The sequence below is a fragment of the Scaptodrosophila lebanonensis genome, unplaced genomic scaffold (genome assembly GCF_003285725.1).
Source record: "Scaptodrosophila lebanonensis strain 11010-0011.00,11010-0021.00 unplaced genomic scaffold, SlebRS2 tig00000147-arrow-arrow-pilon, whole genome shotgun sequence".
NCBI lineage: Eukaryota > Metazoa > Arthropoda > Insecta > Diptera > Drosophilidae > Scaptodrosophila > Scaptodrosophila lebanonensis.
Window position 1 is genome coordinate 1319025 of NW_022060591.1, and position 17569 is coordinate 1336593.

The 17569-nt window shown below is 43.5% G+C and overlaps 1 protein-coding gene and 1 long non-coding RNA gene across 2 annotated transcripts; both read left to right on the forward strand.

Annotated features, from left to right (window-relative positions):
• The first annotated feature begins 10659 nt into the window (after window positions 1–10659).
• LOC115629430 lies at window positions 10660–11226 on the forward strand. Its single transcript, XM_030525889.1, has 2 exons — window positions 10660–11011; window positions 11074–11226. The coding sequence occupies exons 1-2, from the start codon at window positions 10724–10726 to the stop codon at window positions 11092–11094; spliced, it is 309 nt and encodes a 102-aa protein (XP_030381749.1). The 5' UTR covers window positions 10660–10723; the 3' UTR covers window positions 11095–11226.
• Window positions 11227–15186: 3960 nt separating this feature from the next.
• Window positions 15187–15633, forward strand: LOC115629440. Its single transcript, XR_003995913.1, has 3 exons — window positions 15187–15289; window positions 15348–15425; window positions 15486–15633. It is a non-coding gene; the product is annotated as an uncharacterized LOC115629440 (long non-coding RNA).
• The last annotated feature ends 1936 nt before the right edge of the window (window positions 15634–17569 follow it).

Here is a 17569-nt window from a genome sequence, read left to right on the forward strand (position 1 = left end):
CCTTGCGTTCACACAGACAGACAGACGGCCAGACGGACATGGCTATATCGACTCGGCTTGTCATGCTGATCAAGAATATATATACTTTGTGGGATCTACCAAGCCTCCTTCTGTGTGTTCCATGTGCACTCGCACAAAACTAATATACCCTTGTGCCCTTTGGGTACAGGGTATAAAAATAAAACAAACTTGCACAGCGTACACTCATAACGCATCTTTGTGCAAAGTTTGGTGTCTCTACGGACAGACTGACAAACGGACAGACTGACAGACGGACAGACAGGGCTAGATCGACTTGTCTCGTCATGCTGATCAAGAATATATATACTTTGTGGGGTCTGCCACGCCTCCTTCTGTCTGTTACATTTTCAGCTCCCGCAAATCGAATATACTCTTGTACATTTTATGTACAGAGTATTAATACGTACTTATGTATCTACATACATTTAACATAGGAACATGTTAGTTCCCGTTACTTTTAGCAATGTACAATCTGCATAAATTTGGTTGTATAAATTTTTTTTTGTTAAAATCGTAATTTTCGATAAAAATGGGAATTACAACTTACTAGCACTTTTTTATATATGTGCATACGCGGTTTCACTCTTTAAAATCTTTGTGTATTTCCCGGGACTTCTCTGCTTTACAATATCCGTAAATCGAAGTTTTTATAAAAATCGATCGGAACATCGAATCTAAAAACATTGAGTTAAAATAGAAAATCGCTAACGTAAAAATCGATACATCGATGTATCGATGTATATTTACATCACTACTTTCGTTCATACAAATGGACGGACGGACATACGGACATGCCTATATCGACTGGTCTTGTCATACTGATCAATAATATATACCTAATTCTGTTTTTACACGGTTTTGATGTAACACGGTTAAGATGCGATTGCCGTTATTCTAAACATGTACGATGTAGTAGACGGGGCCCAGGTTTTCGGCCTACAGGGTGCGGAGGAGGAAAAGGAGATCGAGCAGTCCTTCAGTACTAGTAAGAAATAAGAAAAGAATGCTAAAGTAGAGCAAGCTCAACTCTTAAATACCCTGTACCTCCCAGCAAAAAGGAAAAAAAAATTTAAAAATATTATAATAATTAAATTATTTAATTAAATTAAATACATGTTCAGTTTCAACAGCATACATTTACATCTGAATCGTGTCTCGGCGTGCTTATATGTATGCGTGTATGCATGCAGCACAAAGTTGAACCCAAGCAGCAACAACAACAGGTGCGAGCAGCGCTGCGGGCAACGCTACAAGCAGAGCATGGGCAGCGATTTTAGTTATGGCTATAACTTTCTTCAGAATTGACCTATCATGATGAAACTTAGCAGACATAATTATGTGTCTGTCTGTCTAACGGGATGTAGTTACAAAATTTTAGTTCGAAATTCCACGAACTATGGGAGTTATAGGAAACAAGAAAAGAGTGCTAAAGTCGAGCAAGCTCAACTCCTAAATACCCTGTAATTCCCACCAAAAAGAAAAAAATTATAACAAATTTTTTTAAATAATTAAAAAAAGTATATTAATTAAATTATTTAATTAAATTGAAGACATGTTCATGTACAGTTTCAACAGCATACATTTACATAAGAATCGTGTCTCTGCGTGCTTATATGTATGCGTGTATGTATGCAGCCCAAAGTTGAACCCAAGCAGCAACAACAAAAACAGCTGCAGCTGCCGGCAGCGCTACAAGTAGAGCATGGGCAGCGATTTTATTGATGGCTATAAATTTCTTCAGAATTGACCTATTATGATGAAACTTGGCATACAGACACATAATCACTAACGGGATGTAGCTACCTAATTTTCGAAATTCCAAGAACTACGGGAGTTATGAAAAAAAAACACGAATTGCGGGGGAGTGGGGGGTGTATCAGAATAAAAAAATAAACTTGACCTGCCTAGGGCTTATGGGAATCTGGATACCGGATACAGCGCAAAGCGATTGCGTCCAGTCGTTTAAGTTCGTCCAAAAGCGGTGCCTTTAAATGATATCCAATGCACAACTAAGGAATGCCGCCGAATCGTCACCAACAGTAAACGATTCGCGCGAAAACCCAAACGCGTGCGAAAGATATAACGATGATGCCGCTGACGTTGGTGTGTATGTGTCACAGAAGGTACAGTTCGAGAGCAACAAAAACAATAATGATCACGAAAATTCTACGACAGACGCCAACGGCCAAGCTGACAACATAACAACCGTTGCAGCTCTGTACAGAAAGATTGACCTTCTAGGAAAAGAAAATGAAGCATTGAAAAAGCAAGCAGTTCGCCAAACAAGCAGATCACCAACACGTTAGGCAGTTAGTACCGTACAGCGCCCTCTTGCACCAACTACTGGAAACATTTTTTTATAAAAAGGAACATAAGTGGAATTCCTTATTTCGCCACAGTGGCTTTTTTGCGGAGCCACTCTGGCTATATCGACATGGCTATATCGACTCGGCTTGTCATGCTGATCAAGAATATATATACTTTGTGAGGTCTACCAAGCCTCCTTCTGTGTGTTCCATGTGCACTCGCACAAAACTAATATACCCTTGTACCCTTTGGGTACAGGGTATAAAGATATTTCTCGGCAATATGGTGCGCATTCGGAAAAGTCGCTTTAAGTGAATTTGAAGTCTGCTCAAAGGGTAAAAGGGTATACTAGTTTTGTGCGAAAGTATGTAACAGGCAGAAGGAGGCGTGGCATACCCTATAAAGTATATATATTCTTGATCAGGATGACAGGACGAGTCGATATAGCCATGTCCGTCTGTCTGTATGAACGCAGAAAGTATAAGAGCTAGAATAACCAAACTTTGTATCCAGATTCTCCTAAGTCCGAGAAAGTACTAGTTTGATGTGGAACTTTTGGAATTTTGAACTCAAATTTGGTTTCATCATGATTGGTCAATTCTGAAGAAATTTGTATTTAATTTAATTAAATTATTTATTTAATTATAATCTTTTAAAATAAATTACACAATTTTTCTTTCATTTTTTCCTTTTTGGTGGGAGGTACAGGTTATTTAAGAGTTGAGCCTGCTCGACTTTAGTATTCCTTTCTAGTTTTAGCCTCAGTTAGTTTTGCTTGTTGAGGTGATTGTGCTCAAGCGCTGCCCGCGGCTGTTGATGTTGCTGTTTGGTTGACTTCGAAAATGCTTACACAGACACGAATTGATGCGCATAGGCATACATACACTCACACAGACGCAATTGCTATGTAAATGTGCAATTATACACCCTTTACATGAGTTCGAATACCGAGAAAGGTAAAATCAATCATTGAATTTTTTTTTATTTTCTTAATTTTTGTTATTTTCTATAATTATTGTAAACATATGTACAGAGTATTTCAAAGTCGGGACACCCGACTTTAACTTTTTTACTTGTTGACTACAGAATTAGTTTTATTTTCATAATGGCGGAATCACACATACACATGTTTATATGTATTACGTGTATGTATTACGTGTGTGCACATATTCACAGATGTAAACAAGTAAAAAAGTTAAAGTCGGGTGTCCCGACTTTGAAATACTCTGTACATATGTTTAGAATAATTATAGAAATTAAAAAAAGTAAGAGAATTAAAAAAAAAATTTTGGATCGATTTTTACCTCTTTTGGTATTCGTACTTACGTAAAGGGTGTATAATTGCACATATACAAAGAAATTGCGTCTATGTGAGTGTATGTATGTTTATTCATTATACTCTGTACATGAAATGTACAAGAGTATATTAGGTTTGCGGGAGCTGAAAAATGTAACAGGCAGAAGGAGGCGTGGCAGACCCCACAAAGTATATATATTCTTGATCAGCATGACGAGACGAGTCGATCTAGCCCTGTCTGTCTGTCTGTCCGTCTGTCCGTCCGTATGAACACCTGGATCTCAGAGACTATAAGAGATAGAGACACCAAATTTTGCACGAAGATGCGTTATGTGTGTATTCTATACGAGTTTGTTTTATTTTTTTGATTTTCCCCCCCACTTCCCCCCTATGGGGGTTTTCCCGATTTTCCATTCGTATAATCGCCTATATCTCGGAGACTATAAGACCTAGAAACACCAAATTTTAGTCCCAGATGCCTTATGTGAATACGCAGAAAATGTATATTTTGGAATTCCCCTCCCTCCCCCCTCTACCACACAAATCGTAACTCCCGTAATTCTTGGAATTTCGAACTAAAATTTTGGAAATACCCCCAGTTAGTTATTATGTGTCCGTATGCCAAATTTCATTATGATAGACCGATTTAACAAGAAGTTATAGCCATAAATATATTTGCTGATGCAGCGCTGCTCAAGCGCTGCCCGCGGCTGTTATTGATGTTGCTGTTTGGTTGACTGCGAAAATGCTTACACAGACACGAATTGATGCGCATAGGCATACATACACTCACACAGACGCAATTGCTATGTAAATGTGCAATTATACACCCTTTACGTGAGTTCGAATACTGAGAGAGGTAAAATCGATCAATTTTTTTTTTTTTTTTTCTTAATTTTTTTTATTTTCTATAATTATTGTAAACATATGTACAGAGTATTTCAAAGTCGGTACACCCGACTTTAGCTTTTTTACTTGTTTTATATTTATTATGTGAATTCAAAAAAATAAAACAAACTTGCACAGCGTACACTCATAACGCATCTTTGTGCAAAGTTTGGTGTGTCTACGGACAGACTGACAGACGGACAGACAGGGCTAGATCGACTCGTCTCGTCATGCTGATCTAGAATATTTATACGTACGTACATTTAACATAGCTCCCGTTAGTTCCCGTTACTTTTAGCAATGTACAATCTGCATAAATTTGGTTGTATACATTGTTTTTTGTTAAAATCGTAATTTTCGATAAAAATGGGAATTACAACTTACTAGCACTTTTTTATATATGTGCATACGCGGTTTCACTCTTTAAAATCTTTGTGTATTTCCCGGGACTTCTCTGCTTTACAATATCCGTAAATCGATGTTTTTATAAAAATTGATCGGAACATCGAATCTAAAAACATCGAGTTAAAATAGAAAATCGCTAACGTAAAAATCGATACATCGATGTATCGATGCATATTTACATCACTACTTTCGTTCATACAAATGGACGGACGGACATACGGACATGCCTATATCGACTCGTCTTGTCATACTGATCAATAATATACACCTAATTCTGTTTTTACACGGTTTTCATGTAACACGGTTAAGATGCGATTGCCGTTATTCTAAACATGTACGATGTAGTAGACGGGATTGCCGGGGCCCAGGTTTTCGGCCTACAGGGTGCGGAGGAGGAAAAGGAGATCGAGCAGTCCTTCAGTACTAGTAAGAAATAAGAAAAGAATGCTAAAGTCGAGCAAGCTCAACTCTTAAATACCCTGTACCTCCCACCAAAAAGGAAAAAAAAAAAAATTTAAAAATATTATAATAATTAAATTATTTAATTAAATTAAATACATGTTCAGTTTCAACAGCATACATTTACATCAGAATCGTGTCTCGGCGTGCTTATATGTATGCGTGTATGCATGCAGCACAAAGTTGAACCCAAGCAGCAACAACAACAGGTGCGAGCAGCGCTGCGGGCAACGCTACAAGCAGAGCATGGGCAGCGATTTTAGTTATGGCTATAACTTTCTTCAGAATTGACCTATCATGATGAAACTTAGCAGACATAATTATGTGTCTGTCTGTCTAACGGGATGTAGTTACAAAATTTTAGTTCGAAATTCCAAGAACTATGGGAGTTATAGGAAACAAGAAAAGAGTGCTAAAGTCGAGCAAGCTCAACTCTTAAATACCCTGTAATTCCCACCAAAAAGAAAAATAATTAAAAACAATTTTTTTAAATATTTAAAAAAAGTATATTAATTAAATTATTTAATTAAATTGAAGACATGTTCATGTACAGTTTCAACAGCATACATTTACATAAGAATCGTGTCTCTGCGTGCTTATATGTATGTATGCGTGTATGTATGCAGCACAAAGTTGAACCCAAGCAGCAACAACAAAAACAGCTGCAGCTGCCGGCAGCGCTACAAGTAGAGCATGGGCAGCGATTTTATTGATGGCTATAAATTTCTTCAGAATTGACCTATTATGATGAAACTTGGCATACAGACACATAATCACTAACGGGATGTAGCTACCTAATTTTCGAAATTCCAAGAACTACGGGAGTTATGAAAAAAAAAACACGAATTGCGGGGGAGTGGGGGGTGTATCAGAATAAAAAAATAAACTTGACCTGCCTAGGGCTTATGGGAATCTGGATACCGGATACAGCGCAAAGCGATTGCGTCCAGTCGTTTAAGTTCGTCCAAAAGCGGTGCCTTTAAATGATATCCAATGCACAACTAAGGAATGCCGCCGAATCGTCACCAACAGTAAACGATTCGCGCGAAAACCCAAACGCGTGCGAAAGAGATAACGCTGACGTTGGTGTGTATGTGTCACAGAAGGTACAGTTCGAGAGCAACAAAAACAATAATGATCACGAAAATTCTACGACAGACGCCAACGGCCAAGCTGACAACATAACAACCGTTGCAGCTCTGTACAAAAAGATTGACCTTCTAGGAAAAGAAAATGAAGCATTGAAAAAGCAAGCAGTTCGCCAAACAAGCAGATCACCAACACGTTAGGCAGTTAGTACCGTACAGCGCCCTCTTGCACCAACTACTGGAAACATTTTTTTATAAAAAGGAACATAAGTGGAATTCCTTATTTCGCCACAGTGGCTTTTTTGCGGAGCCACTCTGGCTATATCGACATGGCTATATCGACTCGGCTTGTCATGCTGATCAAGAATATATATACTTTGTGAGGTCTACCAAGCCTCCTTCTGTGTGTTCCATGTGCACTCGCACAAAACTAATATACCCTTGTACCCTTTGGGTACAGGGTATAAAGATATTTCTCGGCAATATGATGCGCATTCGGAAAAGTCGTTTTAAGTGAATTTGAAGTCTGCTCAAAGGGTAAAAGGGTATACTAGTTTTGTGCGAAAGTATGTAACAGGCAGAAGGAGGCGTGGCAGACCCTATAAAGTATATATATTCTTGATCAGGATGACAGGACGAGTCGATATAGCCATGTCCGTCTGTCTGTATGAACGCATGGATTTCAGAAAGTATAAGAGCTAGAATAACCAAACTTTGTATCCAGATTCTCCTAAGTCCGAGAAAGTACTAGTTTGATGTGGAATTTTTGGAATTTTGAACTCAAATTTGGTTTCATCATGATTGGTCAATTCTGAAGAAATTTGTATTTAATTTAATTAAATAATTTATTTAATTATAATCTTTTAAAATAAATTACACAATTTTTCTTTCATTTTTTCCTTTTTGGTGGGAGGTACAGGTTATTTAAGAGTTGAGCCTGCTCGACTTTAGTATTCCTTTCTAGTTTTAGCCTCAGTTAGTTTTGCTTGTTGAGGTGATTGTGCTCAAGCGCTGCCCGCGGCTGTTGATGTTGCTGTTTGGTTGACTTCGAAAATGCTTACACAGACACGAATTGATACGCATAGGCATACATATACTCACACAGACGCAATTGCTATGTAAATGTGCAATTATACACCCTTTACATGAGTTCGAATACCGAGAAAGGTAAAATCAATCATTGAATTTTTTTTATTTTCTTAATTTTTTCTATTTTCTATAATTATTGTAAACATATGTACAGAGTATTTCAAAGTCGGGACACCCGACTTTAGCTTTTTTACTTGTTGACTACAGAATTAGTTTTATTTTCATAATGGCGGAATCACACATACACATGTTTATATGTATTACGTGTATGTATTACGTGTGTGCACATATTCACAGATGTAAACAAGTAAAAAAGTTAAAGTCGGGTGTCCCGACTTTGAAATACTCTGTACATATGTTTAGAATAATTATAGAAATTAAAAAAAGTAAGAGAATTAAAAAAAAAATTTTGGATCGATTTTTACCTCTTTTGGTATTCTGTTATGTCCGCCTTTGCCAGTGCATCCCCTGTCGTTACGCCGGCTAGCCATCGGCTCAGGGTCAGATTCGACCGCGACAGGGGTGCGGCAGACCAACAATGAATTTATATTTTTTTCAAACACACCTACTCATATTGTCGGCTGAGGGACGCCTGTGGAATTTGGGTGGAGTTGTGGCTACTTTGGTGTCGTGTAGCCGCGTGGCCCTCCCTACCTTGAGCCGGTTTTGGCATTTTGTTGCCGGCTCCCTTCAACATGCTTGGTTTGGTTTTCCTTCTGCTCCGGGACTTTAGTCACCCCATCTCACCCCATAAATGGATTCTACTCCAGATTCATGTTCAAATTTTAAATTTTATTACAATAAAAATAAACTTTAATATTCAAGCCATTGAGTTTTGGGACGCTGCAGTTCGTTGGCTCTTTGTGCCTATTTATCTTATTCGATTTTCGAACCTCCTAACCTACCTATACTCGAGTATGTGGTTATGAGGGGTGTAATGATATGTAATGACAAGGAGATAAACAAAAAAAAACTGCACCGCTCCAATACACATTCCAACCTCCTTTACTTATATTAGATTTTGTACATTTTTCTTTTACCCTTTTTTTATGTTCTTTTTTCTTAAGTATACATTTGAATTTTTGTTTACAATATGGTTACTTGTTTGGTGTTGTGTTTCTGTTTAATGTTTTATATTATGTTGTGATTGTTTGGGCTATGTGTGTAACAGAAAATTGTTAATTGTTTTGTGTGTTGTATTGTTATGTGACTTGTATATGAATGGGTGTGTATTTTGAATTTTGTCTATGGCATACATGTGTATTTTCTTTTGGTGTTGTTTTTGTTTTGTATTTTATATTATGTGGCTATGGGCGTGTGTGTGTTACAATATGGTTAAATGTTTGGGTGTTGCTTTTGTTTTGTATTTTATATTATGTGGCTATGGGATGAATGTGAGTCTGAGTGCTATGGAAATTCGGTGTGTGTTTGAATATGGTGTATGTGAACATGTATGGAGTGTATATAAAGGAGTGTGTGGTGTATATAAAATTTTGTGTTCTATGTTTGAGCGGAATGTGTGTGAATATTTAGTATTTTAATGTTGAAGGGTACTTAGCCCAGACTTCCAGTTGCATGGAAATTGGCCTGACTTCCGCTAGGGCCGAGGTCCTGCCTAAGACCCAGTACTGCCGGTCGGTGCTGACCCGCGCACAGCGCACTTCCCAGAACGCCCGCAGTTACTGCTACTCCTCTGCCTATGAAGCCTCGCTGGTGTATATTCCAACCCTCCTGTCGTCACTCCGGTGTTTGAATATTGTCTTCCGCTTATTTTGTCTCTTTTTTTGTTTTTTCCCGCAATAGCACGTGTCTCTCGCTCACTGTCCACAATTGATTTTCCTCTTCCCTAAGGCCACGACTTGCCATTCCCCCGGAATTGCTATTTTACCCACTTTGCAACCCTCCTAATTGGTAGCACTGGTCCTCACCCCTCACGCACGAGTACTTGTTATCGGCCCGCTCCAGCTGCCAATCGCGCGAGTTGCCACTCCTTTTGTCCGACGACATTTGTGGTTTCCCAATACTGCCGCGCCGCACATAACACCACACTCCGGTTTTATTTTGGTGCCAAACGGAAGAAACGGGAGTGAGAAGCGCCGCGGTTCTTTCTCTGCCCAACGTAGGCCACCGCCCACACCCTGAGATGGGTCTCTCGGTCTACCGACGAACAAAGCCGGGCCTTAGCTATTGCTTTAAATCTTTGGCGTGGAAGACTCCCAACCGACGCCCGTGCATGTCCTCCAACTCGTACAGGCTGTTGCCCACGCTGCTCCGGACACGGCATTTCACATACTTGTGGCACAGCTTCGCGTTCACGTTGTCCTTAAAACGACTGAGGACAAAGTTTCGCCTGTAAATCTCCTGGCCAGGTACGTACGCTACCATCCTCGCACGCTTATCGTATTGCCGTTTCGCCTTTTCATATGCCCGGTGGACACTCTGCTGTACCTCATCCCGCACTGCCTTCTGCTGATCCGATCTGGGCAACATGCGCAATTCCGCATCCTCCAGCGCCGCCAACTTGCGTGCCAGCTTGTAGTCCTTCCCGCTGGTGAACATGTGCTGCCCAAACAACACGAAATACGGGGACGTGCCGATGCTGCCATGGATAGCACTGCGTGCTGCACACTGCACGTCCGAGAGCTTCTCGTCCCACTTCGTGTGGTCGCCCTGTACATATGTCCTGATGGCCGCTAACACTGTCTGGTTCACGCGTTCCGCCGCATTCGCCTGTGGGGCATAGTTCGCCGTGCGTACGTGGGTGATGCTCAGCCCCTGCAGGAACCCCGTAAATTGGCTGGCCACGAATTGCTTACCGTTGTCGGTATGGACGGTTTCTGGGACTCCAAATGCCGAAAACACCTCCTCCTGCAGAAACCGGACCACTGCCGCCGCTGTTGCTTTTGGCATCGCTCGCAACCACACGAATTTGGACAGATGGTCAAGAACAACCAGAATGGTGGTATTCCCTCTCCTGGACCTCGGATACGGCCCCAGGAAATCCAGATACAGCCTCTGCATTGGTCGGAGCGATACGGTTTCGGCGCCCATTACCGGCCTCGCTAATTGCGTGCTGTGTTTTGTTGCTTTGCACGTTTCACAGCCGGCAACGTACCTCCTAACCTGTGCCACCATCCCGGGCCAGAAAAAAAACTGCCTGAGCCGTTCTATGGTCCTCTTCATGCCCCCATGCATAGCCGCGTCGCTCTCATGGGCCTGCTGTATAAGGGCTGCGGACACAGGACGCGGTACCCAAAGCTTCCAGGAAAATTCCTCTCGCTCGGGCCGCGTGAACTGCGCCCGCTTATACAACAGCCCATCCTCCACGCGTAAATCCGGAAATAGCTCCGCGTTCTCCCGCACTTGCTTCAGCCGCTCGGTATACTCCGCACCTTCGAACTCGGTTGTCTCGAAGTCAAAAAAATCAACTTCCTCCAGTTCGAAAGGCCGTGAGAGGGTATCGGCTACAATATTTTCCTTGCCTTTCCGATGCTCAATATTAAAGTCGAACCTCTGCAGGGCCAACGACCACCGCGCTAATCGACCGTCCAACTCCTTCAATGACATCAGCCACCGCAGGCTGGCGTGATCAGTCACCACCTTAAACGGCATCAATTCAACGTACGGCCGGAATCTTTCGACCGCTTTTACTGCAGCCAGGCATTCCTTCTCGGTGACACTGTAGTTCAGCTGCGCGCCCCGAAGCTTCGCTGAAAAAAACGCTATCGGCCTTTCGGCCCCGTCTGCATCGAGTTGGAACAAAACCGCTCCTATGCCCGCTTGGCTCGCGTCACACTGGATCACGAACGGCTTCCGAAAGTCTGGATGCACCAACACTGGCGCGCAGGTGAGTGCCCCTTTCAACTCCTGAAATGCCGCAACTGCTTCGCCCGATAATTGGAACTTTCCCTTCCCTTTCAGGCAGTCCGTTAACGGCGCGGAAATCGTGGAAAAATTCCGAATGAAACGCCTATACCAGCCAGCGGTCCCCAAGAATCGGCGGAGCTGCTTTGCGCTGGTCGGCAAGGAAATCGCCCGAATCGCCTCGACCTTCTCTGGATCCGTCCGCAACGCACCATCGCCAACCACAAACCCCAGATACTTCAAGTACTTGTAGCAGAACTTGGATTTTTTTAAGGAAATCGTCAAATTGGCTACTTTCAAAGCACTTGCCACGTCCAACAGCACCTTGCAATGATCCTCAAACGTTCTGGATATTATGAGAAGGTCGTCCAGGTAGACGAATACATGGCTTCTCAAACGCTGGGGAATCACCTTATCCATCACCCGGCAAAGGCGCTGCGCCGCATTGCACAACCCGAACGGCATGGCCTTAAATTGATACAGTGGCCTTCCTGGTATCGTAAACGCGGTGTACTGCCGGCTTTCCTGATCCAGTTCGATCTGCCAAAAAGCATGCTTTAGATCCAGGCTGCTGATGTAAATGGTATCCTCCACTCGGCTCAAGATCGACTCAATGCTCTGGAGTGGGTAAGCATCCTTCACCGTGAGCTGATTTAGCTTTCTCGCGTCTAAGCACAACCGGTTCTTTCCAGGCTTCCTCACCAAAGTCACTCGGTTGCTCCATGGACTCTCAGTTGGCTCGATAACCCCTAGCCGAAGCATCTCGTCGACTTCTGCAAACAATAGCGCCTGCACTGCCGGCGACACGGGATAAAAACGCTCTTTCACTGGCAGTGCCCCCTCCGTCAACTGGATGTGGTGCTGCTCCACTGGCGTCCTACCCAGACCGTGCTCCTCGAAGGATCTGAACTGGGCCACGACTCGCTGTAACTTCTCCTGTTGCCACGCCTCTAAATCGTGTGGCTCCGTTGGTGTACTCTTTCCTAAGCGCTCCTCCTCCAACTCAGCCACGTGCTGTCCTTCGTCCACAGCCGGGATCACATTCGGAGCCAAACCGAACCTGCGCCAAAAATCCACGCCCAGATAAAGCGGTTGGCACAACGACGGGCAAACGTGGAATACCATTTCCGACTCTGTTCCGTTATACCTAACGCGCGCCATCACGCTGCCAATAATGCAATGTGGCGCGCCGCCGGCTGTCCTTACCGCGGATTTGTTTTCGCGTACCACCAAACCTAGTTTTCGGACCGACTCTATGGCACCACTTCCCAGCAAGCTCACCGACGCCCCGGTATCCAACAGACCGGTAAATTCTCTGCCTTCAATCGCTACCGTAGCATATGGGCGGCTGTCGGAACGACATGCCGAATTCACCGCGGCACACACCGCCTGGCGTCTCTGTCGGCGTTCGCGGTGTCTCCTACGCGCCCGCAAGGATGTCTTCGACGCCCCTCTCGCATCCGGTTCGTGCTGGCTACCAAATATGCGGTTCCTGGCTACTTCATAGTCGCGCTGACGCTGCTCCAAGGGTTTCCGCTGCGACCATACTTTCTTCGGTGGGACTGCCTGGTTGACTTTATATATCTGTGAGTAAATATGACTAACGGTACTATCCTTATCGCTACTAATTCCTATCCTAACTACTTTTTCATCGGAGGTACGCGTTTCACCGTCTACCGAGAGTGCGACTCCTCCGGCTGCGTCGGACTCCTCTCCGAGTTTCCCGGACGGCATTTCGGGCATCTTGGCAGCACCACGCCTGGTTGTCCGCATTTGAAGCAAAACATATTGCGCACCGCCGACTCGCAATCGAAATATGTATGCCCTGGTTGTGCACAATTCCAACACTTGAGATTCGAGCGGCTCCCACCAGTTTCATGTGGCCTATATACCGCCTCCAAATGCTCCAGTTGGCCGCCTTCTGTACCTTCTGCTACCACGTTCAGCTCGTGTACTCGATGCTGCTCTCGCTGCTGCCCGTAGTTGGTACTGGCTGAGGGCCGCGCCCAACGCGTTGCCAGCATCTTTTCGGCGTCTTGGCACTCCTCTCTCAGCTTCTGCAGATTAGTTATATTCATCGGATAGATGACCCTAGACACGGTGTCTTTAATATTTGTCTTTATCACCTTAATAAGGTCATAATCCGAAAATGGACACACCAACCGAGAACGCAACACCAGCATCGCCTGAATATACTCTTCTATGCTCTCGCCATGCCGCTGCTTCCGCTCCCTCAGCTCCTGCTCTCGTTCAAACTCCGATCTTCGAGTCTGAAATTGCTGCTGCAGCCCATATCGGAGATTCGGCCAGTCCGGCACGCCCGAGGTACGTATGTACATCCAATACCAATCTTTCGCTCTCCCGTTCACCAGGCAGTGGAAGTCTCGCAACACGTCGGCCCAGGGCACCTGATACAAGGACTGCAAATGCTCCAATCGAAATATAAACTCTGCCACCGGCATTCCCTTGGTTTCGCCATCAAATACAAGGCCCCACTTTCTGATGTGGACGACGTCGGGCCGAGAGTCTCCCATCGTGGTTCGCCTTAATGGCCTGTGCACGTCAGGGCCCAAATCGCGCATCCACGGATCGGCTGAGAACTGCCGCTGCTCCACATGTGCCCGCTGTTCTGCCTCTAAAGTTCGGTTGTCGACGAACAGGTGAGTCGGTGCTGCAGCTGCTGGTCTACCACTTACAAAATCTCTTCCTTTCTCTGCCGGCTCGTACCCGCCTAAGGCTGGCCGCTGCATTTGCGCGTGAGCTCGCTCTGGCCTGCCCACCGGCGCCTGTGCTACAGACGGAGGCGCGCTATGCGTTTTCTCCTGCCTCAGTGCTGCCACTGCCTCATTAATCTCGCGCATGAACGACAGCATGCTGGCCTGCATCGTCCCTCGAATGGCCTCTACTTCTGACGACAACGATGCGCGATACGTCTCGTGGGCCTGTGCTAATGCCACGTTGATCGCTGACCGAATTTCGCTTGGCAGCGCAGACTCGGCTCTGCCACTCTGCTCTTCACCGCCATAGTCATGCGCGCGTGCGCCGGCTGTTGCTCCGGAACTGTTCGGAAATTCATCCCCGAATCCTCGGAACGCTGCCTCGTTTACACTCGGCGGCGATGCGTCATCATGGAGTGCTTCTGCTGGCTTGCCCGCCTCACTCAATCCTACGTGAGGAGGAGAGTCCAAGTGAACCAATGGCCTATTTCTAATAAACTCCTGACTCCGCCTGACCTTCCGGGTAACATTCGGGTCAAGATTCATTTCTCAGTACCTTGTTAATCCAAACCAAAAAAAAACCACTGCTAGTACTCGGATCCGTACCCGCCGATTATAATATCAAAAAAAACTATATCTATATTATAAACGAGCAAACTCCGAATAAATAAATAGATCGATCCACTCGTATGTATGTGTTTTCTTAAATGATAAGCGGGGAGAATATCCTTAGCTAAGTACCCGTTGGATTATTTAATCCAATCAAATGCTTACGTATATATATAGAGAAATACCATCAAACACACAACCAAAAAAAGGAATAAATAAATAAATACTAAATAAATAAGAATAAATAAATAAGAACAAATAAATGAGAATAAATAAATGAGAATAAATAAATGTATACCAAAAGACTTAACAAAAAAAATACTAAGTGAAAATATTACTCCAAACAAAAAACAAACTAACGATAAGTTGAACTTCAAATTCCCGCCCTATGCACAGACCTGCTAATCTGTGCCAAAATACCCTGTCGATACTTATTAATACCGATGGTTCAGCCCAGGAACAGCTGTGCTTGACCGGGACCATTCACAATGGACTCCCTGTCTATTGATAATTTATTTGCTGCTACGCAAATAAATAAATAAAAGGTAATTAACACTAACAGACAATAGCATAAATCAAAACAATCTTTCTTTACTCTCACAGGCTCAACACTAGACATGTAAGGGTGAGATGAGGATCCTCAGTATGACGCTGCACCACGGCACGCAGTCACTGTAGAAGGTAAACAACCAAAACAAACACATATGTATCGCACGCTTTACACCACCCAATTTCTTCCAGGCGCCGACTAAAAACTCAAATCTTGCTCGGGCTATGGCGAATTGCTGCTCCTATGCTCTGCTACGTAGGGCAACGATGCTCCTTCCGCTTGGGACAGGACATGGACCTACTACGCAACCATACATAAGAACTACCAAACAACTACAAAAAAAACGGTAACTAACACAAAAAAAACATAAGGCAACTATACTATTCTTTACTTAACACCTAACAGACATTCCTCTCTATCTTCCCAGCCTCAGAACACCCTGTAGGGCAACAATGAGTGGGCACCAAGACCCCTCACGGACCTGCTACACTCGCTCCTTCGCTGCGCCTATTCTGCTGGTTACCAACCTACACCGCGCTGTAAGAAAGATGCAACTGCGGCAACGATGGGCTGAGCCCTAGTGAAGCTCACCAACGGACCTGGCAGTTGCACCGTTTCCCGCCGGCTCAGGGGCCGCCAGCAGCTATTGCTGTTGAAATTTACATGTAAACACTAAATAAAGAATACAAATCAACAAAAAAAAACAAACGACAAGACTCTGGCTTTTACTTCGCTTCGAACTGGGGCAACATTTGCTAAAATGTAGACCCAGGTGTATTTATTTTGGGCGCCATCTTGTTATGTCCGCCTTTGCCAGTGCATCCCCTGTCGTTACGCCGGCTAGCCATCGGCTCAGGGTCAGATTCGACCGCGACAGGGGTGCGGCAGACCAACAATGAATTTATATTTTTTTCAAACACACCTACTCATATTGTCGGCTGAGGGACGCCTGTGGAATTTGGGTGGAGTTGTGGCTACTTTGGTGTCGTGTAGCCGCGTGGCCCTCCCTACCTTGAGCCGGTTTTGGCATTTTGTTGCCGGCTCCCTTCAACATGCTTGGTTTGGTTTTCCTTCTGCTCCGGGACTTTAGTCACCCCATCTCACCCCATAAATGGATTCTACTCCAGATTCATGTTCAAATTTTAAATTTTATTACAATAAAAATAAACTTTAATATTCAAGCCATTGAGTTTTGGGACGCTGCAGTTCGTTGGCTCTTTGTGCCTATTTATCTTATTCGATTTTCGAACCTCCTAACCTACCTATACTCGAGTATGTGGTTATGAGGGGTGTAATGATATGTAATGACAAGGAGATAAACAAAAAAAAACTGCACCGCTCCAATACACATTCCAACCTCCTTTACTTATATTAGATTTTGTACATTTTTCTTTTACCCTTTTTTTATGTTCTTTTTTCTTAAGTATACATTTGAATTTTTGTTTACAATATGGTTACTTGTTTGGTGTTGTGTTTCTGTTTAATGTTTTATATTATGTTGTGATTGTTTGGGCTATGTGTGTAACAGAAAATTGTTAATTGTTTTGTGTGTTGTATTGTTATGTGACTTGTATATGAATGGGTGTGTATTTTGAATTTTGTCTATGGCATACATGTGTATTTTCTTTTGGTGTTGTTTTTGTTTTGTATTTTATATTATGTGGCTATGGGCGTGTGTGTGTTACAATATGGTTAAATGTTTGGGTGTTGCTTTTGTTTTGTATTTTATATTATGTGGCTATGGGATGAATGTGAGTCTGAGTGCTATGGAAATTCGGTGTGTGTTTGAATATGGTGTATGTGAACATGTATGGAGTGTATATAAAGGAGTGTGTGGTGTATATAAAATTTTGTGTTCTATGTTTGAGCGGAATGTGTGTGAATATTTAGTATTTTAATGTTGAAGGGTACTTAGCCCAGACTTCCAGTTGCATGGAAATTGGCCTGACTTCCGCTAGGGCCGAGGTCCTGCCTAAGACCCAGTACTGCCGGTCGGTGCTGACCCGCGCACAGCGCACTTCCCAGAACGCCCGCAGTTACTGCTACTCCTCTGCCTATGAAGCCTCGCTGGTGTATATTCCAACCCTCCTGTCGTCACTCCGGTGTTTGAATATTGTCTTCCGCTTATTTTGTCTCTTTTTTTGTTTTTTCCCGCAATAGCACGTGTCTCTCGCTCACTGTCCACAATTGATTTTCCTCTTCCCTAAGGCCACGACTTGCCATTCCCCCGGAATTGCTATTTTACCCACTTTGCAACCCTCCTAATTGGTAGCAC

Coding starts and splice junctions, on each gene's coding strand:
- LOC115629430 (XM_030525889.1), top strand. CDS start 10,724: ATGGTCCTCTTCATGCCCCCATGCATAGCCGCGTCGCTCTCATGGGCC. Junction 11,012..11,073: donor GTTCGAAAGGCCGTGAGAGG/GTATCGGCTACA, acceptor GAACCTCTGCAG/GGCCAACGACCACCGCGCTA.